General features: G+C 35.9%; 1 protein-coding gene across 8 annotated transcripts in view; it reads left to right on the forward strand.

Annotated features, from left to right (window-relative positions):
• Positions 1 to 27,621, forward strand: part of PPFIA4 (PPFI scaffold protein A4) — a 110,101-nt gene that overhangs the window by 52,374 nt on the left and 30,106 nt on the right. For all 8 annotated transcript variants that reach the window (XM_087929243.1, XM_087929246.1, XM_087929247.1 and 5 more), the window contains 12 exons: positions 1,648 to 1,749; positions 3,492 to 3,656; positions 4,348 to 4,422; positions 5,132 to 5,233; positions 6,008 to 6,229; positions 6,813 to 6,959; positions 8,469 to 8,603; positions 11,035 to 11,118; positions 12,749 to 12,880; positions 15,067 to 15,129; positions 15,701 to 15,792; positions 26,425 to 26,566. In XM_087929243.1, the coding sequence (XP_087785369.1) occupies positions 1,648 to 1,749; positions 3,492 to 3,656; positions 4,348 to 4,422; positions 5,132 to 5,233; positions 6,008 to 6,229; positions 6,813 to 6,959; positions 8,469 to 8,603; positions 11,035 to 11,118; positions 12,749 to 12,880; positions 15,067 to 15,129; positions 15,701 to 15,792; positions 26,425 to 26,566 (1,461 nt within the window). The remainder of the gene's footprint in view (positions 1 to 1,647; positions 1,750 to 3,491; positions 3,657 to 4,347; positions 4,423 to 5,131; positions 5,234 to 6,007; positions 6,230 to 6,812; positions 6,960 to 8,468; positions 8,604 to 11,034; positions 11,119 to 12,748; positions 12,881 to 15,066; positions 15,130 to 15,700; positions 15,793 to 26,424; positions 26,567 to 27,621) is intronic.

The raw sequence follows: 27,621 nt of genomic DNA on the forward strand, positions 1-27,621 counted from the left end.
ATATAAGGTGGCCTTCCTAATTGCAATCACATCAGCAAGGAGGATTTCCAAATTGGCGGCATTGTCAATGAGAAAGGACCAGTGCGTGTTTTATGCGGACAGAGTGATTCTCCAGTTGGATCCATCGTTCACTCCTAAAGTAAATTCAGCCTTCCACAGAGCGCAGGAGTTGGTGCTTCCAAATTTTTGTCCGAAACCATCTCATAGACTGGAGCATCAATGGCATCGACTTGACGTTTGAAGGGCCTTAAGCATCTCGAATATCTGAGGCTCTATTCCTATCCTTCAACCCATCCACTTTAGGGCAAAAGGTGTCATTGACGACCATCGGTAGATGGTTGAGAGCCACCATAGCTAAAAGTTACGAATGCCAGTCCATCTCAGTTCCTAAGGGCATTACAGCCCACTCAACAAGGAGTGCAGCAACATCAGCAGCATGGGCCACACGGGCTTCCATAGACGAAATTTGCAGAGCGGCAACTTGGGCTTCACCATCTCCTTTGTCAGAAATTATAAACTTGATGTCTATGCCTCAGCGGACGCTTCATTTGGCAGAAGAGTCCTGCAGAGGGTCCACAGAGTTTAGGAGTGGATTTCGATCCAGACGGAGTCCCTCCCTAAGGACAGGCCAAGCTTTGGTATGTCCCACTTCTGGATGCTCTGAACAGCTCATGGGAGAAAGGGTATTGGTACTTACCTGATACACCCATTCTCTGTGAGCTGTGAAGAGCATCCAGCCTCACCCATTTCTTTCCGTCTGGTGGGGTTCCGTTCCAGTCAGGGATCTAGATTAGGTGATGAGTCCCGGACTTTGGCACTCAGTCTTTGTAAAACTGGGCGACGCTGAGGAGGTGTCCCGTGGAGGAGGAGGAGTGTCCCAGAGTTTTAAGCCCAGCATTTCCAGAAGAGACTGAAGCACCTCCCACTTCTGGATGCTCTTCACAGTTCACAGAGAACAGGCATATCAGGTAAGTACCAACGCCCTTTCTCAGTTCAAAATACCTCTTGGGTTTATTATGTGAAAGGAAACCCCAGTGTAAGCCATTCACAAAACTCAGAAAGCTGATCCAAATCTTGCTTGGTAGGAAAACAAACAAGCAAAGCTATGTTTTGTTCTGCTACCAAACATTAGATGGCAATTTGAGCTGGCATATAAGGCTCAAGATATTTTAAATACCAAAAATGCACTTACTAGTAACTGTCTTAAATGAACAGACTGAAACACTTCACTTGCTGTTTCTTATTTTCTTGAATTCAAATAGGAGAGAAACTGAGGGCAGAGGTACTGGTGGCAGTGGAATCTTACTGCCATTTCAGATTACACCAAAGTAATAAATGTAATTTTGGAACACTTGAATGCCTTATGAAGTATAAAAACCTGCTGATAAGTGTCAGAATAAAAAAAAAGGGGGCTGCTTTTTGTTTGCTGAGGAATGACTACACATTTTATTTAGCTGATTTTATAATTCATAATCAGTTGTGTAACATAAATCCAGTTTGGGTAACTGAAATATTTTGTGATTTCTTGGGTAGGATAGGGAGGCAGGGAAGGATAAGGATGCAATTCCCTTTTTTATGGCATTACTTTTATTTAGGCAAAATCTATAGAAACCTAACTCAATTGTGGAGTTTATGGTTGTCTTGCAGGAATTTGCAACATTGACCAGGGAACTCAATGCATGTCGAGAACAGCTGTTGGAAAGGGAAGAGGAAATCTCTGAGCTGAAAGCAGAACGCAATAATACGCGGGTGAGTAATAAATGAGTTTTACTCTGGACAAGTTCTTTTGGTAGCTTAATCCAAAAGCCACATTTATATTTGCAGATAACATTCAACTTAATCATAAGTTGTTGAATATGCCATAATGGCCTGATTTGTGCATCATTCTAAAACAAAAGGAAAGAAATCATATGGTTTCCTTTGAACCTAGAATTAACAATCTAGGTTAATTGAGATGCAGCATGATCTGCCTTTCTCTAAGGTTCCCCCGACTCTCTAATAGACAATTATACAGAATATTTGCAGTTTTCCCCAGCCCTAAGTTTTAAGAGGATTGAAAGCTTTTTGTAGAATTTGCCATCTTCAGTTATATTTAATATTACTGTTCTCTTGTTCTTTTGATTATGACAGGGTTTAACATAATCTCTGTTAAATTCAGGGTAAATTCTATAGAATGTTGGCCTTGTTTTATATTTCTTAGAATATAGCTTGGTTTTCATACCTGCGGAGGCAATTTAGGACCATGTCCAGTTATGGAGAATAAATTCATACCCTTCTGTCTGTGACAATCCTTCAGGTGTTTGTAAACCCTGCAAAGAATATTAGGGATTTGTTAAAGGCACTCTCTCAGAGAGCTAGTTTGGTGCAGTGATTAAGGGAATAGGCTAGAAACCAGGAGAGCATGAGTTCTGGTTCCACCTTAAAGCCACCTGGGTGACCTTGGGGTGGTTACTCTCTCTCAGACGTAGGAAGAAGATAATGGCAAACCACGTCTGAAAAGCTTTGGAAAGAAAGCTGCAGGGATTTGCCCTGGTAGTCTCTGAGAATTGGATACAATTGAACAGAAAAAAGGCAGTCTAAAGAAAAGCCAAGTTCTGTCAATAAAAGTTGCTAATTTATATGATTCCTTCATGAATATAACTAATTATTCTTTTGAGAGCAAACTTGGGCAAGATACATAATTTTCACCATACTTTCTTTGCTTAGGTTTACCGTTTTCAGCATTACTGGAAGATGGTTAGCTTTCTCAACTATACATGAATACATTTTCTATTTGAAATGCTAGAAATTTTAAATGAGAAATTGAGTATTGAACTTCACTAATTCTATACTTAGAGCTGCTTCAAAGTTTGGATGTACTACTACATGCCACATTAGCAGGAAACCATCTGCCAGACACAGTGCTGTTATGATTGGCAAATGGTTTTGACAGATGGCTAGACTCAGGGGTTTAGTCGTCTCTCAAAACTCAGATTGGGCTTTTGTCTCAGTTTTGGCTGCACAAGACCAAAGTAAGCTTGCCAAGACAAAGTATGAGTGAATTTTAACACTACTCCCACTTTGCCTGTACAAACTTGATCAACTTTTTAAAAAAACCCTGTTCCTGGTAGATTGTAACCATCTTACAGCATTACAACTCCCATTTTGGGAACCCCAATCTAATAAATCATCTTATAATAAACATTTTTAAGCAACAATAGAATAATTTCTGAATTAATCCAAGGACAGTTTATAAAAGCTTACCTATCTCTTCCTCTGCTACATCTCCTGTGAACAATCTCTCAATGTATGTATGTTTATTAATTTATTTTTATACATAAAATCTTACCTATTAGGTTTTAAGATTCAGCCTTAGTCTGATGTCTATATTTCTGGTGCAGAAAATGCCTTTGCAGTTAAACCTGGTAATTGTTCAAATCAAGGACCGAAAGCTTTATCTTGCTTACAGTAACTTACATAAAGAATAACTGGAGCTGCTGTTTAATTTTCAGCTTTTGTTGGAGCACTTGGAGTGCCTGGTCTCAAGGCATGAACGCTCTCTGAGGATGACAGTAGTAAAGCGGCAAGCTCAGTCTCCATCAGGTGTCTCCAGTGAGGTTGAAGTTCTGAAGGCCCTGAAGTCTTTATTTGAACATCATAAAGCATTGGATGAGAAGGTGAGACTTACAAAGTGGTTAGTTTTGTTGGAGAAAGGTTAGCTTTAATAAAGCCATCTGTTTTTATCTCATAATCTTTTTAAGTAACAAAGTTGTGATGATCTCTAGTATTGCTTTGGCTCAGCACTTCTTTAGAACTCTCTTGTATCTTTTGATCCTTCCACTAAATGATTTCCATATTAAAAGGTTTTGCCCTTTGAAGAAAATTCTCAAATATTATTGCTTTACAGTGCAGGAAGCTACTGTCAAAACTGAATTTGTACAAGTGCTCTTCTAAAGGGCTATTCCAGCAGTCCGCTTCCACTCTAATTCAGTTTTGTATTTCAATTTGCAGAATGCTGACTAAATGATTCTGGGAGTTGGTCCAAACATGTTAAAGTTCCTGAAGTTGAAAAATACTAATGTAGACAACTTTCTGAAATCATCTTCTGTTTATGCTTACAGAGAGTACTCTTTCCACATGCAGACCAAGTCATTATATGAAAGATCATAATCTCCCGCAAGAGCATTCTGTTATTTAAATAAGATCCAGGGTCCTATTGCTGACAGTTCTACACCCTTCTGGCAAATAATTTGAGAGGAGAGTAATCTCATTAAATTGTTTGTGTTCTGAAATGGAGTTTCAGGTGCTAGGTGTTCTTAAATCTGGCACCTTAGTCCAATAAATTGCAAGAAAACTCTCTATTTACAGGTAAGAGAACGCCTGAGAGCAGCACTGGAACGAGTAGCAACACTAGAAGAACAGCTGTCCAGTGCCCACCAGCAAGTAAATATACATTTCATTTTCTATCCCAGATTTCATAGGAATGTTTCTCAAATAATTTGTCAGTTCTGTTTACTACAAGCACATAGAACAACAAAGCCCAGTGTAAAATGCAAAGTGGTCTGTCTTTATTGTAACAGAGAGCCAGTTTGGTCTAGTGGTTAAGGCACTAGGCTAGAAAGCAGGAGACCGTGAGCTGAAGTCCCACCTTAGCCATGAAAGCCAGCTGGATGCCTTTGGGCCAGTCACTGTCTCTCAGCCCAAACTTCCTCTCAAGGTTGTTGTTGTGGGGAAAATAGGAGGAAGAAGGGGTGTTTGATAAATTTGCCACCTTGAGTTATTTGTAATAATAATACAGATGGAGTACAAATAAAATGAATAATATCTAGACGATGTCATATCCAAGGAAGGAAAGAAAAAAAAAAAGAAAATGACAGAACAGATGGCAGCAATCTAATGAGTAAGATTAGTTAAATACGTGCATGCTTTTATTATATCATGAAGTTTAAACTGCACAAAATAATTTATTAGATGTGGCTTTTTCTTTCCAATAATTTGTTGTAAGTGAAAAGTAGGTGCGCCTCCTTTGAAATCTGTTAAAATATCAGTTTAACTGTCAGAAGTATTCTAAATCCCTTGTTCTATAGAAGTGCTTTGCATTTTTTTTCATGTTTATGAGAACTGTTAGTTCTACTGAATATGTATTTTTCAGGTAAATGCTCTTCAGCAAGGATCTTCCCAAAGGGAAGCACCTGTAGGGGAAGATGAAAAAAGGACTGAGGGCAAAGAATCTGGACAAAAAGTGCTTTGGAAGGTAAGAGGCAACTTTCTGGGAATTGGATAATAGCCAAGATACAATTGAAATACTTTATGTCTGCAATTCTGAGTCAGACAATTATGTTCCATGGGACTCTTTAGCCTTGAGACAAATTTTGTGTTTTCTTTGCTGTTTCTAAAATTTTGAAATAGACTGATTGAACAGTTTTCCAGTTATTCTAAGACAGGGGTGTCAAACTGGCAGCCTACGGGCTGGTTGCATCAAATGCAGGCCATGCCCACCCCAGCTCCACGAAGGGGGAAAACATCACAAAACATCATGTGACAGCAACGTAACAAGGCAAGTTTGACACCCGTGTTCTAAGATTTCATCTGATTTAAGACATCTTATTTTCAAAAGGTATATTGTGCAGAGCTATACACTTATGTAGAGCCAGCTTGGTGTAGTGGTTAAGGAATCACCCTAGAAACCAGGAAACTGAGAGTTCTAGTTTTATCTTAGGCACAAAACCATTGGGGTGACCCTGATGGACTAGTCTTTCTCGGAGCCCTGGGAAGTAGGCAATGGCAAACCTTTAAAACCTTGCCAAGAACACTGCAGGAACTTGTTTAGGCAGCCTCTGAGAATCAGACAGGATTGAATGGAAGAAAAAACCCACCTTATTATGTGGTTTATACATAAAAATAATTATTGATACCATGGCACTTGTCTTATTGAGTAGATTTTAAAAACCTACAATGACACTTGTTCTAATTTATCCATTCTCTATTGATATGAAAAGTTGGAATCTTTTTCTATATTACTTGACAGAGACTCCCTAATGGCTCTATACACCCAGATGATGGGGCAAGTCAGATTGTGGAATTGCAGGAGCTTCTAGAGAAACAAAACTTTGAACTAGCACAAGCTAAAGAAAGGTTAGCTGGTCTGGCTGCCAGTGTTTCTGAGCTTGAAGAAGATCTAAGCACAGCCAGGAGGGACCTCATCAAATCTGAAGAAATGAGCAGCAAGTACCAGAGGGACCTACGAGAGGTCAGAGTGCTAAATTCCAGTTGTGAAAATGATGGCATACAAAAAACCCTCTTCTAAATCAATTTAAAATAATTCAGTTTTTCTACTTAGACTGAATCCTGAGTTTATTGAAGTACCTAAAGAAATGGGTTTAGTTATATAGTAATAAATTATAAAATTATTCTAAACCCTTCCAGAAAGGTAATTTAGTTTAGAATATTCTGTTAAAATTCTTGAAAAAGCTCGGCAGGTTTCTTATATATTTAGTGCAAGTTCTTGAAAATCCAGGTGACATTTTTTTCCCCTACCAGCCCCTCTTCCTTGTTAATCTCTCTATGATTCTTGAAGCCACTATGATAATACATTTGACAGATAGTGAAAGGCACCAGTCAGTATTGTACAGATGTTCTACAGCTGCAAATGATGTGTAGAATATAATTTGCTGTCAGGTATCAGAGGATTTAACTGTGATGGAGTTTTCCAGCACTTGTTTCCCATCTTCCAATTACAACAGTGGGAAAATGAATCTGGTTTACAATGGAAGTAGACTAACTTAGACTCTATTGTAGAAGTAAACCTGCATTGTTAATATTTCCTTTCCCAGGCTTTGGCACAAAAAGAAGACATGGAGGAGAGAATAACCACCCTAGAGAAACGCTATCTGGCAGCCCAGAGAGAAGCAACTTCCATTCATGACCTTAATGACAAGTTGGAGAATGAGCTTGCCAATAAAGACTCTCTCCATCGTCAGGTAATGGGGTTTAAACGTCACGGCAAATGAAATGCCTGTGTCAGTCTGATAGAGAGCTTCATGGATGATGTGCTCTATTTTTGAAGGCCCATTTTGGCTCCTTAGCAGACCTTTCTTCCTAGATACTCTTCTTGTTGAGATGATTCTTTCCCAGAAGCACTACTACTTAGCCTTCATGACTAGTACTGTACCCGCTGTTCAAGTGAATGATTGAGCTTGGCTATTCTTGCACATAAACCTGTAATAAAACTACAGAATTTTAAAATAATGTTTAACTGTAAAGACAGTTAAAATTAACAGACAACTTTCTTTGAGTAAAAAATGTTTAAAGCCTTGTCTTTGCCAGCGATTCTTTAGGGTACCATGCAATCTTTTCACAAATGGGGCATCACAATTGAAAATGTGGAACGTTTAAAAAATGGCGTATTATGTTGATTCATGTGGGAGAACCCAATCTTTGTGTACTGGTTCCAAGCAATACCTAATATTAAATTTGGTTTTGTACAGGCCCCAAATCCATTTACCTTAGTCAGTGATGGGATTCAAAATTTTTTACTACCAGTTCTGTGGGCATGGCTTGGTGGGCGTGGCATGGCTTGGTGGGTGTGGCAGGGGATGGATACTGTAAAATCTCCATTCCCACCCCAACCCACTAACCCGCTTTCCAGCTTCATTCTCCTGTGCAGGGCAACAAAAGAAGACCCAGCCAATCATCTGGGACTCGGGAGGCAGAGAATAGATGGGGGTGGGGCCAGTCAGAGGTGGTATTTGCCGGTTCTTTGAACTACTCAAAATTTCCGCTACTGGTTCTCCAGAACTGGTCAGAACCTGCTGAATACCACCTCTGACCTTAGTGGTTTAATATTCAGAGTGTTAAAATACAAGACTGTAATTTTAAAATATTTGTATGGATTTGCTGCTGTGCTTAAGATTTTATTTATTTATTTGGGAAGATATTTAATAAACTTCCATTATGAAAACTTTCTGAGTGACAAATAAATCCAATAAAATATTTATGAAGAAACTTTATAATATATAAAATTAGTAGGGCTGTGCAAAATGTTTTGATTTTGAAATATTCTGAGTCAAAACTTTCCATTTTGAGCATTTTAGAGATGTTTTAAGCTGAGAACATTTCTGTTTCAAATACAAAACATTGTTTCAGGTTCAATGATGTAAAATGCTCAAAGCAGTCTATTTTTCATTTTAAATAATTGTCTTACATAGTTAGAATAGAGACATGGCATTTTGGAGTCAGAGTGTTTCAATTCAGAACATTTTATACAGGTGTAAAATATGTTCTAATTAACATAATGTAAATCCTGCAATCCTGTAGCAGTAAATGTTGATATTCAGCTTTTTAAAAATCAGAATCAAAAGCATGTGTAAAGAAAACCGATTCTGGTTGGAATACATGCATTCGAGTACAGAGCTCTGACGTTGTTTGGAAATATCCTTAGCATTTCTGGCTCCTGGTATACATTGCTGCCATTCTGCATCATTCCACAGTGTGAAGAGAAGGCCAGGCATCTTCAGGAGCTTCTGGAGCTGGCGGAGCAGAAACTGCAGCAGACAATGAGGAAAGCTGAGACTTTGCCTGAGGTGGAAGCTGAGCTAGCTCAAAGAATAGCAGCTCTTACCAAGGCAAGTAGACAGGACTGTCATGAGCTTTCAATAAAACCTAGGATACTCAATGGTTTGGCATCTGTCCAGGCCATATGACTTTCTTGGGATGGAAAACAAGTTGGGAAAAGGTCATGAACCTACTTGTTTGTCTTCTAAAAACTGACTTTTTAAAAGAAAAAGCGAAAAGCTCAGCATCATCAATTGGACTAGCATAAAGTTCTCTTAGGGACATAATTATCCTAAGAAGTAGCTACTAGCGATATACAGTTAAGCTCTAATACGATTCAAATAGTTGATGCTATCCAAATCAGAAAAGCTGAGGCTTTGAATAGCTCTGAAGCACTGGATTGAGTTATTTTGAGTTATAATTTTGGAACTGATTGAGAAATCCAGTTTATATTCAGTTTGTGTATAGCTGCCTCCTATGCTGGTATTTAGGTAAGATTGGTTGTGCTCAATCTTTCAATGGATTATACTAGGGGCTTTACTATTTAATGCACACAGAATTGGAGGGCAGTAACTGCTGTCCAAGGATGCTTTATCCCATTAAATTGTCAGATACTTTGTGTGTTTATTTTAGTTTTGGGATTAAGATCCGTTTACCAAGACTATGGTATTGCTATTAAATCTGTTATTTGTACATTTAAGGAATCAGATGGGAGCATTTTATATACTTCTTGAATGAAATATATTTACAAGCTTGATATAAACCAGAACTAGCCAAGAAATATGTGCTATGAGGTTCAAATAGCTTTCTAACCATAAAGTAATGAATTCAACAAGGAACTCATGTCTGTGCCCTGAGGTTGAGAGGTTCTATTTCTAGAATCTCTCAGAGAATAATTTGCTGCTTTTCCAAATATTTCACAAGAGTAAATCCACATTGGTTATATACCAGATGCTTAGTTAAATCTATAGGGTATATAAATGTAAACCTATATAACTCTGATGGCAAACCTATGGCATGCATGCCAGGATTGGCATGGAGGGCCATCGCCTGTTGCTTTTCCAAGTTCTGGCGTGCATGCCAGCTGGTCTTCGCATGCTCAGGAGCTCCAGAAACTGGGAGGGCAGCTTTCCAGCACGCATACGTGTGCTAGGAAGCTGAGCTTCCAGTTTCCTGTCCACCTGGTTTTCTGGTATTTGGCATGCATGTGCGTGCAAAGACCAGCTGGCTGGCGTGCATGCATGCACCAAAAAACAGAAGCTCTCTTTCCAACACTCCTGCATGCATGTGCCAGGGAGCTGCTCTTCGGTTTCCGGTGCTGCCCCGCGCGTATATGCACTCCCATTTTGGTGCTTGGTGCCGAAAAGGTTTGTCAACACTGTATATAAGAACAAGTCTTCTCCATTTTTAGCAACCCGCATTTCCACAGCTGATTCGTTAATTCCTTCGAGCAGTATTTTGTAACAGGTAATTTTTGTACCATTGATGGTATACAGGTAGCCCCTGGATAGGATATGATTAATTTACAGGTAGTCCTCAACTTACAACAGTTCATTTAGAGACTGTTTGAAGTTACAAAGGCACTGCAAAAAGTAACTAATGACCATTTTTCATATTTACAATTGTTGTAGTCTCACCAAGGTCATGTGATCAAAATTTAGATGCATGGCAACTGACTCATATTTATGACAGTTGCAGTGTCTCAAGTTCATGCGTAAACCTTTTGCAATCTTCTGAGAAGCAAAATCAATGGGAAGCCAGATTCACTTAACAACCATGTTACTAACTTAATCCTGCAGTGATTCACTTATGGCAAGAAAAGTCATAAAATGGAATAAAATTCACTTAACAATCATCTTGTTTAACATCAGAAATTTTAGGCTCAATTGTGGTCATACACTGGGAGCTACCTGTATTTAAATCAATGCATGGGAGAAGATGAGAGAGACTAATAGAAGGACAACCAATCCGTCTCCTGTTTTAGCATTATGGTCTTCCCAACTTCTAGTTGCCACCGCCAATGAAATGAGCTAAAAGAAGCTGTTTATTGGAGAAAGATTAATCTTTTGAGTCATCAGTGAAGTATACATTTCAGTAGTTGCTAGATTAGGGTTGTGCAGAAATTATATCTGGACTGAAACAGATATCACTGGAGTACAATAAAGAGAGTCTCAGAATACGATCACAATGTCTTACTCTAATGAAAGTAAATATTAGATTTTTTTTACTTGAGATACCAATCACTAAGATATAACCACAGGCTAAAATGAAAGTATTTATTTTATCAGTTTGTTTTACAATTATAATTGTACAAATTATTGTTAAGAACAATTTTTCATGTAGTTAAAACAACAACCAATAACAGAAGACTTATAAATATAGAAAGATTCTTTAAAAAGCCAGTGTTTTGTTTTTACTTTGGTGGGATTCAGGTTCAGATTCAGATTCATTGCTTGAGGAGGTTGGGAACCACCATTTTAAAGAATGTCTTTTTCTATATAGGCTGAAGAAAGGCATGGTAGTATTGAAGAAAGACTGCGGCAATTAGAAACTCAGTTGGAGGAGAAGAACCAAGAACTGGGAAGGGTAAGTTGTTTTCTCCAGAAAATGTAGCTTTATTTTATTTCAGGTCAGAATATTGTCAAATTGAAAATGGTAACTTGGTGTTACTTGTTATGTTTTCTTCTATGATATTAATGTGTTGGGTTTTTTTTTACAAATGTGGCATCACATGGATACTCTTGAGAAAGAATATCCCACCTGGTTGTCTATGGAGATTCTCAGCCACCCAGGTCATGGTTGTCCCAAAGGTGCTTTTTAAAGAGGAAACCAGGCTTTCTTGTTTTTCTTTGAGGACGTTTCGCTTTGCATGCAAGAAGCTTCTTCAGCTCTGATTGGATAATGGGGAATGGAAGGATTTATACTCCTTGCAGACAACTTCAAAGAAAAACCAGAAAGTCTAGTTGCCTCTTGAAAAAGCACCTTTGGGATCCCACATGGTGGTTTTACATCTTCAGTCACACTCTTATGATATGGTTAAGTGATAGGTTGTTAAAATGTAGTTAAATCTGTGGCACTGAAGCAATAGAAGAAATCACTTCAACTTCATGTTTACTATATGCAAATGTTGTATAGTTGTGTTAGGTATAGTTATCTAAATAATTAGCCTCACTTCTTGATTTAATTTAATTAATTTAATGTTATAATATCAGATGGTCCCATCTATGATGACTTTTCTGTCTGAACCCTATTTCTGCATTCCCCTTTCCCTGTTTCTACCTCTGATCAAAGTGATCTGTCTTACTCCTGAGATGTCATGTTAAGGCCCTTCATATAGAATACAGGTCTGAAGACTGAGTAGAGTTAACATTGTTTCCCTGTGGGGAACAATGGACCACTCAATTTGTCATTGGTACCTGGGAAAATCCTAAAAAGAAAAGATAATCCAGCAGGGGTTTGCAAGAACTTAGAAAGGAACAACATTTTTATAAATAATTTAGAAGAAAAGATACAGGCAATACTTGTCAAATTTGCAAGTGACACAAAGCTAGGAGGGCTGCTAACAACACAGAAGATAGCTTAAGGGTTCAAGGGGATCTTGATAGATTTAAACTTTGGGCCCTATCTAGCAAAATACTGTTCAATGGCAATAACTGTAAGGTTCTGCATTTAGGAAAAAACACCCAGATGCACAGGTACAAGAAAGGCTGAACTCAGGTTGGTAGTAGTACTCGGGAGAAAGATCTGGTTGACCTGTAGGGTGTGCACCACAGATAAAGCATGAGCAAGCAGAAGTTGCAGTCTTGGCCTGAATCAATAATATTGAGATCGTGACACAGGTTACTTCTGGTCTATGATGACCTAGTCAGACTGCATTTGGAATACTGTATCTAGTTTTCATGGCCATAATACAAGATGGATACTGAAGAACTGGAAAGGGAGTAAAGAAAAACACAATCATGTTAAGAGGCTTTTGGGCTAAATCCTATGAAGAGTAACTAAAATAAGTGGGTAGTTCTCTTTTAGCATTTTCCAGTCAATAAAAGTACCTTGAATTGTTGTAAATTTTTTCTTACGTTATAATGGGCTAGTTATAGTGAAATAGTAATTTCTGTTTTCTTGAATCATTAAGGTTAATTTTAATGCAGTCTCAGAGCAAACTGCTTGGGAATATTTGGCTGATCTTGGCTGATCTTTGGCTGATCTTGACCCCCAGGCCCGTCAACGGGAGAAAATGAACGAGGAACATAACAAGAGACTCTCTGATACTGTGGACAGGCTGTTGAGTGAATCCAATGAAAGACTTCAGCTTCATCTTAAAGAAAGAATGGCAGCCCTTGAAGAAAAGGTATAGTGCAGATCTTTTTATTATTTATATTCAAATAGGAAAATTAATTTTACTGATAACAAGATGGTACTGGAATGTTCATAACCTCAAAAATCCACCTTAAAAAAAGAAGCTAAGACATTTGATGGGTCATATCACTGATGTTTTGAATAGAAGTAGTCCTTGACTTACATCAGTTCATTTAGTGACCATTCAAAGTTACAATGGCACTGAAAAATGTGACTTTTGACCATTTTTCACAGTTACAGCCTTTGCAGCATCCTCATGATCGTGTGATCAGAATTCAGATGCTTGGCAGCTGGTTCATACTTATGACCATTGCTGTATCCCAAGATTATGTGATCACCTTTTGCAACCTTCTGACAAGCAAAGTCAATGGGAAAGCCAGATTCACTTAACAGTCAAGTTACTAACTTATCAACCACAGTGATTCACTTAACAATTATGGCAAGAAAGATCATAAAATGGGCAAAACTCACTTAACAAATGTCTCACTAACAACAGAAATTTTGAGCTCAATTGTGGTTGTAAGTCAAGAACTACCTGTAGTAAGTGTAGCAGCTGTTTTCCAAGCCAGTGATTTATGTAGAAGGGATATTAGAAATGTATTAGTGCTGCCGCGCATTAGAGCATGGGAGTAGGTTGGCTAGAGTGGTTGATTCTTTGCTGCCTTGGTTTTTATAAGACTTTGACTTCTTTCTGGGATTTTTCTCTTTGTTCTTATCATGAATTAAGAACGATGAAAGTATGATTTAAATTGCTGCTGCAATAAATATGGAATAGAATTCTGGCTTTTTAAATTTTTTTGAAATCCCTTTAGTTCATCGAGCCACATTCACATCTTGAATTTCTGAGAAACTTATCATGTCTTTCTCTGTGCATGTATATGTATGTGTGTGACACATATACACTATCAAAAAGCCAGATTTAGGTTGCTTGAGATGCAGTTGAGAGTTCATGGGCAAGACAGGTACTTTTGATTAAATGCAAATTGGTTGACTTTTGTGAAGAGGTAGTCCTACTAAATAAATATGCACATGATTACAAAATAATCATTACAGATGTATCTTGATTCTCCCGTGTAACACTGTTACTAGGCAAGCTGCATGGTAGCCAATTGAGTTCTGGGTGCAACTGAAGGTTGTTACCCTTAAAGTATCTGCACAACTAGCAGTAGTATCTGTCCATCCAGTTAGATCTGGTGGACCAGGCTGTCTTCACATATCTTTGCCCAGGGAGTGCCATCTTCAAGGATCACAGAGAATAATGGCAATCAGTACCATTTATAACAAAATCCTCCTCTTTAGTGAATGAGCCTATATGTAATGGCATTCTTGTGCCATTACTACTTACTTTTTTCATTTATATCAGTGCTGAATAACAATATCATTTTAACTGCATTACCTCCATATATAAATGATATTTTTTAAATTCAGGGAATCCTTTCTGGACTGAAAATCCAGTTGTTGCCCATCTAAGAAATAATTATCTTCAAATGCTGTCAAGTTTTAAGAAACTTATTGTTTTATATTTGACACCGCAAAGTTTAAATGGTTTTGGCATCCCCCTCCCCGATAACTTCAGTGATGCTATTAAATATACTTAAAAACTCAAAGATACTTCACTTTCAGATTATATTTGAAAACGTGTACTGTAGTTTTTTTCCAATAATTTTTCTAGCAATTCATGAAGATAAACAAAGAATTATACATTATAAATGATGTGTAATTGCTACAGTTCTATTATAACTGGCAAATATTATTCCTGTACAGTACCATGGAAAAGATTTCTGGTCCATTTTCATTAAATATTTATAATTTTTCCATTTGTCCTATGGTTATTCTGCCCTATAAGAGTTTGACAAGTAATTAAGTAAAATAATGGAAATGGGACTGAATTGGGATCAGGCAGGGAAAAGAGAGAGATTTTTACTCTTTGACCATGTCTATGATAATCTAAGAAGAATCATCTTTTCTTCAATGTCTGTTATGTGTAATATTTTTTCTGTGATATTGTTCCTCTTAGTGTAACTAGTGTTATTTCTAATCCAGTTTGAGTCTTGTACCTTATTAATTATTTGTTTTAATAATTATGATAAAATAAATAATTTATTTTGATGGGCATAACTTCTACGATCTTACCTCAGGCCCCATATGTTTCTAACTATTCGTCTTTTGGCTTTTAAGAACACATTGTTGCAAGAATTGGAAAATACTCAAAAACAGATTGAAGAGCAGCAGCATGACAAGGTAAATGCTATTACTAAACCTTGTGTAAGAAGTACCAGACATATTTATCAGAATTACTTTTGAGGTCTTCAAAAGATAGATATCAAATAATCATACTGGCATGGCTAATAGTTTACATAGTAATAACCAACAGTGAATGTAACTGTTGTATAATGAAGCACCTAATGTTTCTTTTTCTGATTAGAAAACCATAATTCCAACTGCCATACATATGAAAATGAACCATAGGTAAATTAAGTACAAAGTCATAATCTAGAAAATATATTGCTTAGGCTTACATTTAATACAAATTTAGATAAACAGGTCACATATATTAGGTTTATTCTGTTTACCATAGTTATAGATTCTTCTGTGAAATAATATTTTCTAGCAGAGTCTCAGCTTTTTTGGATAGCACTTCAGAAATGTCCCTTCTATCTTGTCTCTTTGTACTAGTATTTTTCTATTTCTTGCTTTGTTTCATTGTTATTTGCTTGTATCCATTTTAACTTCACAAATGCATTCATTGTGAAGGTTAATTATAATTGACTAGAGATTGTAGAGAAACAATTTCTGCTTTCATTCTGAACAGAGGAGACTGTCTGATGAAATTGACAGGTTGAGACTAGAAATTGACCAGTTAAAGGCAAGAAGTGGACCTTTACTTGACAGTATACATACCAGGTGAGAACAGTCATTTCTTTTTTTGCTTTATCAACGCTTTCAGAAATTAATCTCTTGAATACTTTTGTGAGGAACAACTTTACCTAAGATTCTTTCTAGAATAATAATTAAGTCTGCTGAAAAACCTGTAGGAAGTTTCTTGCACCTTTTTGAGTTTTTCACACTGAATTAAAAGATCAGAAACAGTTGTGTTCATTCAAACTTGGAAAAAAAACTTGTTATTCAGTAGAGACTGTTCCCTTTTATTACGTCCATAGTTATTGTGATAGATGCTGTATTATTTTTGTGTCTCAGAAGTAAAAAGGCTACCTGGATTCAACTGAGTCACAAATTGTCTTTATATAAGGCAGTTCAAATTCATATTTTCCACTTATTTAGTGGTTGCTTCACAGCAGCATGCATTTTATAATAGTCTCTTGTACTTTTGGATTTTATTGGTAAGTTCTGAACGCATAGGTTTTTTTTAAAATCACGACTAGAATCTTGCATACTTGAGAGAACAAAGGAATAATTCATAATTTTATTTCTTTGTGTACTTTTCTGTTTAAAGGTGGGAAGAAAAACTCACTTTCCCCAAAATAATTATTATGGGCAGAGGGGAAGGACTGGGTTCAGGGACAGCACATCAAAGAACACAATGCCAGTAAGCTAGTCATCTCCTCTTAAGCACCTCTCAAACTCTTTGGAACACAACAAGGAGGTCAACCTCATGATGATTCATTTACTGGCAGAAAAGTGCTATTTTTTTCAATGACAAAATGTATAGTTTGCAACTCAGACTGACTCCTGGCACCTGGAAGAGGCTCTTGCTTGAAACCCTGAAGGAAAAGCTGTTGTTCTTAGGAATTGGAGTCTGATTTGGTTTAAGATAGCATTCCATTCAAGATAGGAGAAGGATATGTTATCTTGATTATCAGATAAGGAAAATAAATAGTTCTTTTTTCTTTCTTTCAATAAATTTATTTTTTAAGTCTGATTATTAGTGGGAATATTCTTTTATGTAAGAAGGATGTTATAGATGCCATTAATTTGGAGCCAGGTTTGAGATTTGAAAACCATGTGAAACTTTTACTAAATTATGAAGTAACTTGTATATTAACAACAAATACTTTTAACATATATCCTTTATGTAGCCAAATAATACTTGACAAGAAGAATGGTGTCAGTAGAGTGGATAACCTCAAGAGACACAGAAATACAAAAAGATTTCTCTTGTGGGAGGGATATTAGACTCTTAAAGTAGGTTTACAATAACGACTTTACATCTTGCTGTATGTTCCAGGAAGGTGTTTGACATTCTTCTGCATTTTTCTGTTGCAAAATAAGTCTAATAAAATTTACAAGAACCGAGTGTCATTATATCTCAACAGGAAGATCACCAGGAAATTTCAAGGAGAGTGGCTAGACTGGTTATTAAAAAGAAAAATAAATCCTACAAGAAAGAAGGGAGAATTTTTTGCATATTTTAAATAAGAAAATAAATTGAATGATGAATTTTCCCATGTAGTCATTATAAGGTCATCTTTAGTTAGAGAAATTTTATTCTTATCTTAAAATCTGGATAGTTGCTGTAATTTTGGGATCCAGTAGAGGGTGCATTTATATAACAGGCCAACAAATTAAGTAAAGCAGCCAAACACATAAAATGCAATTGCTTTGTTTAGTTTTTATTTTACAATGTTGGTGCAAATAGGAATAGGGTTTATCTCCGTTTAGTGTACTGAACTCTTTTTCTCATGCCATTTATAATTCATATGAGAATATTACTTCAGTGTAATAAAAATTATTGAAATTATTATCTGGATTGTCAACTACTGTATGTATATTTCACTTTGTACCTGATTGCTTTAACCATTCTTGATGCTACCTTACCAAATCAGACTCCAATTTATTGGTTGTAGAGACAGTATATTATGAGATCCTCTGCCTGAGGGAAAAAAATGTGCACTCTTGCCTTATTGAAAAAGAAAATGTACAACATTTTTGTAAGTTTGCTGTTTGTTTTTTAGCAAAATGTATGAAATGCTTCTCTGTATGTTTAGTCATTATGGTCTAAAGAATATTATTTCTGCCTAAGCTTTTTGTCTGATTAATTCCTGGTTGAAGTAACATTGACACCCCCCTCCCCCATTTCTAATTGGAGGAAAAAGGAGACAAATATCTCCCAATTAAGTTTCCCTTGGTTGGATAGTTGATTACGGGGTAGCACAGATACAGTTTTGAAAATAGGAATTGATCTTCTCTTTTCTTATTTCCAGTTAATAATTATTTTTGGTTCTATACTTTTTAATTATTTTTGGTTTATTTTGGTCTCTGTGCATCACATTTCATATATGGATCCTCCATCTGTCCAAAACCTCTACCAGAATGGGTAAGGGAGTAAATTACACTTCACCAATAGAAGTACTCCTATAGTGCTTTTCAGTAGCTCCTCCCAACAGATACCTGCCATTTAATACTAGCATTCATTCTCTGTCTCTTTTTCTGTTCTGACCTGCCACTGGGCTGGTTACTGCTTCCTTTTTCTTCTTCTTCTTCACACTAAGGCGTGTGGATCAGGATTGTTCAAACTGGAACCCACTCCTATGATCTCAGAACTCTCAACTTCAATTTATACCAGACCAAAAAGAGCCATCCACAATCAATGTGGTAATGTTCTATCACACAGCTACAGTTGAAATTGCTTTGTATGGTCTCAAAGCCTCTCAGTCCTGAAAAAGCCTATAGCTGAAGAACTTGTAGTATTAATACAATTAGAGGAATCTAACTGTGTTGCTGCCATGGGGAGGGAGAGCAAATGGGTTGGCTGTGCAGATGCAAGTTACATGTGAGACAGATTACAAGGATTTTACCAATTAATCCGTTTCACATTCCATAAAAGCACTTTCAACTTCTGCATTACTGTTCTAAAGAGTGACTTCCCCAAGACCTGTTCAGAGTAGCCATGTGCTCTGATTAGCGGTCAGCTGCACAATACAAGTAATCTTCGACTTACAACAGTTCATTTTAGTGACCATTCGAAGTTACAATGACACTGAAAAAAATTATTATAGCTGTTTTTCACACTTATGACAGTTGCGGCATCCCCATGCTCATGTGATCAAAATTCAGACACTTGGCAGCTGACTCACAGTTATGATGGTTGCAGTATCACAGGGGTCATGTGATCACCTTTCTGATAAGCAAAGTCTATGGGAAAGCCAGATTCACTGAAAAACTATATTACTAATTTTACCAACTGCAGCGTTTCACTTAACTACTGTAGCACAAAAGGCCCCCAAATGGAGCAAAATTCACTTAACAAATGTCTCAATTAGCAACAGAAATTTTGGGCTCAATTTTGGTTGTAAGTTGATGTCCAAGCATAAACAAATTGGCAGAATTGTGCTGTCTTTAACCTCACCTGAAATATTGCACACTGTCTAAGGTACACTTGATACTCACTTTTTATGTGTTGTGCAGAAAGCATGATGAAAAAAAAAAGATTGCTCACCTGTGATTGTGTTCTTTGAATTGTCATTTTGCATACACATAACCCATTCGCCTTTGTCTGTATAGATGCTTATTGTAGTGACTGCTTTGTTTCTAGAACTGTTGAGTTTGCCTTGGGAAAATTGAAGAAACGGTGGGAATCATGTTGTTAGATATGCCCAATGGAATAGAATTCCCATAAAAAATCCCAGCTGGAGAATAATCTAGTAGGCTTCTGTGTAGATTCAGATCTCATATCTGTGAATGGATGGATGATCCTATGAAGAACCACAGTTACAAATAAGTAAATTTTGTAGCAAGGGATAGCAAAAAAGACAGGATGCCTTTCTAAAATGCATTTCCCATAGAAATGAATGAGTATTTTAGAATGACCCATATCCAACAGTTGTTTGAATAGTACTTACCAAATTTTCTAACTTCAACTGATTATCTTTGGAGACTTATGCAAAGTTATTTTAATAGCTATACAAACTTTATAAAATTGAAATAAAAACATCAAAAAAATTCTCAGTTTTGGTGTTCATCCATTCCATGCTGAGCAAACTGTGCATTTAGCATCCCTGTCTTCAAACACATCCTCGCAAGTCCCCAACTGTTCAGCACTGAGATTTCCTATTTTGCTTGTAGTAATGTAACAAAACCTGTATGTGATGCAAAATAAAGTAGAACATTTTAAAAAAATAATATTGTTGTGTTTCATGTGATGAGACTTACTATCGAATGTTATAAGAAGGTTCCTTGTCAGGTATTGGCAGAGCATGAAGTTGGAAGTCACATGTAAGAAGAAGCCAGTTGGTAGGGCTGAAAAGTCTTGTATCCGATAGAGATCACAGCTGTTGCTTTTCCTTTCGATTTTATTCTCTCCAGAATGAAATGAGGTTCTCAGAAATATGCTTTGTGATGAGAGAGTGGTTGCTGGCCTGGGAGGGAGTTTAATGTGGCATATGACAAGCTTAACAGATAAACATTTAAAAGAGAACGGAAGACTTCGGTTATATCATGGGAATCATTAATTTTAAACATGTACATATACATTATTTAAAAATAAATATCATTTTTAGACAGTACATTTCAAGTATGTTTTTAAATCACTGAAATCCTTTGGCACACTCCATGGATTTTCTAGGCCTGGGTTGAATTTTAAGTATTATCAATGGCAGCTTATTATTTAATATTCAAGATATTTCTGAATTTCTTTTGATATTCAGGTACAAATTCTTTAAATCTTCGATTGTTTTTATCTTATTTTTATGCCCACTTTTATCTTAAAGAACTTACATGTTACATTCTTGTTACATTTATTGTTAATTTCTTGTTAATATTTATTTATTACATTTATATATCATTAGATCTCTCTCCCTCTCCCTCTCCCTCCCTCCCTCCCTTCTGTTCCCGCTCCGCTCCCTCTCCCACTCCTCCTCTCCCTCTCTCAGTAGTGGCGCCATGCTCTAAAATATGCTTCCTCTGGAGGCCTGTGTAATGTTCCTTCTCTATATATATTCTCCAAGCTGGTAATTCAGTTAATTTCCCCTACTTAATTGAATCTACTCCATTTTGATAGGAGTTTTAAAATATGACAAATAAATAAAAATTAACAACTATATCCCACTGCTGCTAGTTCTTCCTTTCAGTTTATTTACAATACATTACCTTTGATAAAATTCTATTATCTCATGATTTCTCTTTCCCTATTATTTCTCATCTATAAAATTAATATTGTGCTGAGATCCAGAGAGATACGTCCTGGCACAATCTGGATTTGTATCTATTCCATATTCTCCGTAGGGCATGCCTAACAGAATCATTTTTTTTAAACAAATTTTATTGATTTTCCAAAACAATACACAGACAAACAAAACATAAAATATAATGACATAAGAATTTTTTTTCTAAAAAAACCAATGCAACATTTTATTTAAAGACAGAATTATTCCAAGTTATCACATTTCCAAACAAACACAATTTGATACATATATTTACCTTATCTGTTCATCTTCATATCTTATCCCGAACTTCTCTTTATTACTTCCTTTCCTTCTATTTATTCAAATTATATCTCTTTAATTTTAGATTGTATACATTTTTTATATCCATCTGTCTTATACATTTTCATTATTCTCTTCCAATACAAAAACAAACAAAACATAAAACATAAAAACATAAAACATCTTTTCTGAAAGTTGCTTGATCCCGGGTTAAAACTCATCGTACAGACGCCCCTTCAAAAATCATGTTCCTTTTATATATCATTCCATATCTTTTTACCGTTTTCCATTTTCTATATAGCTTCTTCCTTTTTTTAACTCTCTTAATTTTATTCTACTCATCTCAGTTCAAGTCATAATACTTATCATTCTTTGTCTGTTCTCCACTATCCATTCATTTTTTCTCTTTAAACAAAACCTCTCCTGTACACTAATTGGAGTATGACGCCTTTAACTCTTTCCCCTAACCTAATAATACTTAATATCACACATAGCTTATATTGGGATTCTGTTTAGCACATCCTAAAGTCACACAATATATTATATAAAGAGAAAAAGAAAAAAGAAAGAACGACAATAACAAAGAGACAAATTTATAAATATATAATATAGCTAGTACCCCTGTCAAAACCATTTTAATCATACCTATTAATACTTATTTATATCTTAAACATTTTATTCTAAAAATGCCTATAATAACACAATCTTATGTACCTTACAGAATCCCTTTTTCAATTAAATTTACGCATTGTCTCTAAATAAATTTTGTTTCTTTAAATCTTGCTTCCCATCGTTGAGACGTCTCACCCATTCCTTTCTCCCTTGCTTATTCTTTTCCTTACTCTTTTTACCCGTTTGTCTCTCTACCTCCCTTTTCTTCTTCTGCTTTCCCCCTTCCTGTTGTTTTCTAACCTTATATCCACCCTTCAACTCATTTTTATCTTTTTTGGTTGTTTTTTTAGGTTTTAAAATCCCTTTTTCCTTTTCCTCTTCCTTGTTCTCCCCCAATAGAATCACATGTTCATCAAAAATAGTTTCTTCTTTGTCCCAATTATCCTGCTGCGCAATCAATTCTCCATAGGAATGCATCGCCATTTCTAGAGATTGAAAAAGAATATCCAAAGTGTCTTTCCAGTCTTGTTCTTTCTTTTTATATTTTAGATATTCAGTTTTAGATTCATCCAAGGGTGATGCCATTATAAAGAGGAATTTTTTTTTCCCAAAACAACCACCCGAGTGTTTTTAAACAAAGAAAAAAAGTTTCCCAAAAGATGCAGTCACCAAACAATCCAGATAGACTATTTCATTTAGCACTTTTTCCCTTCTTCCATTTCTTTTTCTGGGGTTGCTATTAAATCACAAAATTCCAATTAAAATATGTCTTTTTGAAGTCTTATTAATGTTCAAATGGCTCTTTAAAATTCTAGGCAGTCTGCTTCTTATTTTCAGTTTCTACTTCAATTTTTTTCCTCTCCCTTCCCACTCACAGCAAAAGAAAAAATTTTCTTTAAATATTTAGAAATCCATATCCCTTTGGCATTAGCATAGTCTTTAGCATTTAGCATACCTTCAATGCGGGTTTTCCAATTTCTCTCAAAGCTGTTCCGTTTGGAAGGAGAGTGAAAAGAAAAAAGTTTTCCCTTTAATATCCATTCGCTGCTTACTCAGTCTGGGAACAATGTGTCTTTAGTAGGTGTTAAATACCAGGATACTTTCACTGTTCCTTTGTCCCGGTCAGCGAAATCACTTTCATTTCTTCACAAACTCCTCCAGCACTTTCTTTTTCCGGCTGAGCTCTTCTATGTGGCAGCCATTAGAGACCGCCGCTCAGCTGCCATCAGAGAGGGAGATTTAGCCGGCTAGGGAAGAGAGATGCCATGTCCCTCGTCTCTGCCAGAACCCCCCAGTCTTCACCACCTTCTACAAAGGTGGCTTAGCCCCGAAGCCAAATGGCTCGGGGCACTCAGGCAGTGAACACAGGCAGAGACCGTGCACAGTCACGGATTCCTGCCTGCACCGAAGCACCACAAGTCGGAAGTGTCGTAACTAACAGAATCATTTTTAAAATCTAAATTAACCTGGACTTTATCATACCATAAATATTCATGCAACCCAAATGTTAGGTTGTGTCCCTCTAACTCCAAGAGCCTTCTTTTTTTCAGCAATATCCATTGTTTCATCAAAACTAAACAGCAAGTGGCAAAATATAATTTAAAATCAGGTAGATCCAATCCCCCTTTCCTTTGCATTTTGTAACACCTTATATTTAAGTCATGTTTTCCTCCCAGCAAACAAATATAGATATATCCTTCAGCCATTGTTTAAACGGAGCATCAATTGACAAATCAGATATTGTCTGAAACAAAAGCATCATTCTAGACAAAACTTTCATTTTTATCACAGATAAAAATTTTATTCAACAATTCTATTTGTTCTACTATTTGTTAATATATTTATCTTCTGTTTGTCAATCTTGAAACTTGCTCATGTAGTAATTTTTTAAAAATAGTCTATTAATGTTTCAATTTCCTTTAAAGGATCTTTCAAAATCAAGTCATCTGCAAAAATTCTTAACTTGTAAATGTCTTTTAAAATCTTTACTCCCACAATCTTCTAATCTTGTGTTATATCTCTATTCAATATTTCAAGAACCAAAATAAGAGAGGAGACAGTGTGCAACCTGATTTTATTCCTTTTAATATTTTACATGGTTTTGTTAGATCTCCATTAACAATTATTTGTATTTTCTGCAAAATGTAAATTGATTTCCCCCTCTTTATAATGTTCAAAATTAATATCTTCCAACATATTGAACAAGAAAGCCAGTTCAAATAATCAAAGGTCTCCTCTGCATCTATGAAAGTCAATGTGACTTATTTTTCATTATATTGTTCCAAATATTCCGAAATACCCAATGCATTTCTAAACACTGTATTTTAACTGTCTTTTAGATTAAAAAAAATCCCATTGATCCTCATGCTTGCAAAATTGTTTTCACTCTTAATAATATCAGCCTATAGTTTCTTATTCAAGTCAAAACTTGTCCCTCTTTAAATATTAGTTCTACTGTTGACCTCTTTCCAACTCTCCAACATCTTTCCTCCTGCAATATAGAATTCATTGTGTTTTGTAAAGGTTGTAAAATCCTTAAATCATGTATAATAAAACCTGATAATCCCCCATGGTCTAGACTCTAGGCACTCTTCCTGGTTTAATTTTTTTAAAGCTTCCAAAATTTTCTTTATTGTTATAAGTCCATTCATAACCTGTCTCTGTTCCTCTGTAATCCTTAGTAAATTTTGATTCTTTAGATATTCATCTATTTTCTTAGATGTCACTTCTTTTATAAAAATTGGAATAGTATTGATGAAATTTTGTCTGATTGCATTGTCCATTAATATAGTATCCCACTCTTGTAATTTCAGTATCGTTTTCTTTTCATAATTTCTATTTCAGCCATTTCCTGATTTATTTGCAAACTCATTTTTTAAAATTTACATAATTCATTTTCATTTCTTTTACTGTTAACATAGATAACTGTTGTTTTGAAAGCTTAATTTATTGAGAAATAGTTACTTTCTCTGAAAATTTCTTCATTTTTTTCTCTTTATCTCATCCAAAATAGCTTGTGTTTCTAGACTATGGATTCTAAAGCTTAAACCATCAGTAATTGCAAAATTAATTGGGCTCATAGAAAGGGGAAATTAGAAATTAAATACTTACCTATATACTTTTTACATCATAAAACCAACTTAACACACTCTGCTCAGTATCTTTTACTAATGCTTAATTGAGCAGTAATTGTTTAACCTCAATAGTTTTTTGTGCCATTATAGGTGATATTTTTGAAAATACCCCTCAGTTTTAAATAAAATAAAAAGGATTAATAATAAGACCAAAAAATAAAGCAAGCTTTGAGCAGTGTTGTATAGCTTCTTACAAGAAGGAAATAAATGTGTTTCCACATACTGTACATTACATACTCTATTGTTGTTAAATAAAAATTTAACGTAAAAAGAAGGGAGGAAGGAAGGAAGGTTTTATTCTTATAAATTTATAAGAATAAACTTATAAATACATTTATTCTTATATTTATTTATTTTAAAAACTTCTGAGTCACCTTGACTATTTGTGTTTCAGGACTTGGAGTCTTGGAGATATTGGTTCAGCCCCCATTATCTAAGTCTATGTTCAATATATCTAGATTATGGTAATGTAAGCTAAGTTTTTCTACAAAGGATGCTTATTTGCTTATAAATGTATTTAATGGTTTGGTTGTTTCTTAGAAAAATTTTGTATTATTGTTGGCTTAGTCTTTGATAAGACTTGGGAAACCAAAGGACATATCTGCTGAACATTTTCCTCAGTATTTGCCCAGCATCTTCCCCTACCTTATTTTATTTTAAATAAGTCTTTCGATTAAAAAATACCCAATGGGAAGCTGGGATGCTGCAAGGCAAAGCACCAATTTTAAGTTTAATCTCTATTTCCAAAAAGACTTGATCTACACATAAAATTGAGATAAAATTTACCTTCTTGGGACAGAATGTTCTAGGAAACACTGAAAAGTTCAATTTTTCTACCAGATGTGCCATACAGAGATGGTCTACTAGCTTCCAGAAATTCTTCACTATTTCAAGAATTTTACTGTGGAGTTCTTGTTGCTTCCTGAGCTTTGTTGTTTGCTTGCAGATGTTTTTCAGTGACCCACTAGGTAGCATCCTGGAAACTGCTAACTATGCCCCTGAAAGATCCGATCAATGCTGCTCTGAATTAAAACAGAACATTCATAGATAACAAAATAGTCTGGTTCTTTATTGTTCTTTGGTATGTGAGTGGGATTGTGATTGGACACACTCATCATGGCAATCTTTGTGTAAGAATATCTATAGCATAGTTACAACTGCTCTAGAAATGTTTATTAGCCCCAAATTTTCTCACCAGCCAGAATAAATAAGGAACCCATCTTATCCTGTGATTTTCAGTGTATAATCTCTGGCAATATGTCTGTATTTTAGGATATTGATAGAAGGTAAGAAAAACTGTATTACATGTATTTAAATCCAGGATTTCTCTATAGAAAGCTAAGCTTTAAAGCAATACAACTTCCACTATTTCTTTAAAGTACTTTTTTTTTCATTTTAATTTTTAATAGGTCCCTTGTTGGAAGTACTCCTGATCTCAGATATCCTCTGAGTACTATGGTCCATCCATCCACGGACCCCTTTGCAACACCTTCTAGTCTTCATCGGACACCAAAGAGCCGTTATGTGGCTCTGCAGGAAGAAGCCTCCAAGGTAAAACTCCTGATGTTTGCCTTGCTGCAAACAAATATCTAGGGGAAAGCTCCAGTTACGCCTGCATCTTGGAGTGCACCGTAAAATCTTTGTGTTGGCAACAGCTGCAACAGCTGTCTTGTGCTTTTAAAGTGGTGTGGGGGGCACAATGGCCTTTCGCTTGGCAGTGACAGCTGCAAACCTAAACCCTTCTAAAGGAAAGAGACTCCCTGTTGTGCAGAAAGGCTACTTCATTGGATGGTGGCCAGGACAGTACTTATGGGATGGGCTTATACAGAAGAAGGTGGTAAGATGAAATTTGAAAGGATCTTTGCCATTCTGTGAAATTTGGAAAACAAAGAAAGCTCTTAGCTTTTGTATTTCAATACTTGGTTGGGATGTGGTGTTGCTATTTAGTTTCTTATGTTTTATTTTGGAATTATTTTCCTCAGCCATGTTGGAGATTTGCCATGTATATATATTTAAATTATTTAAATTATTATTCGGAGTTCAGCAATCTGCTGAATACATATCAAATACATATTACTAACTTTGAGTAAAATGACAGATTGTGTTTCCATTGCTCCAATAAGATCAAATCTGGTCTGTAACCACTGTCCCGAGTCAGACCTGAAAAGATCTGAGATAAGCCATAGCTTATGGCCATAAATTCCAATACTGCTTTTGAGGCAGGGAAGCCAGATTGAAATCCTCCCAACCATAAGTCCAGTGTCAGCCCTGAGATGACTTCTAGCTTCTCAGGTTGTAAGATAAGCAATCTGGAACATCTGGAATGGATAAAATTGCTGACCCAGAATCTAAACTCATTATTTTAAGAATTGAGATTCTTGGTTTAGTCAACTGAAAGTCAAAGTAATCTGCCTGCTAACTTGCTAATTCAATATTTTCTTGTCTAAATTGCTGAGGGCTATTGTTTTTCTGTTTGTACATCTGTAACATTATGAATACTATTTTATGCTATTTTAAGTGGTTTATGCATTTTGCATCAGAGTTTTATGCTGCTGGTCCATGGCATGCCAGAAACTGAGCAGCGCAAACAAGCATGTGAAATCATA

This window comes from Pseudonaja textilis, chromosome 3 (genome assembly GCF_049901715.1).
Source record: "Pseudonaja textilis isolate UNSWEBS1 chromosome 3, rPseTex1.2, whole genome shotgun sequence".
Lineage (NCBI taxonomy): Eukaryota > Metazoa > Chordata > Lepidosauria > Squamata > Elapidae > Pseudonaja > Pseudonaja textilis.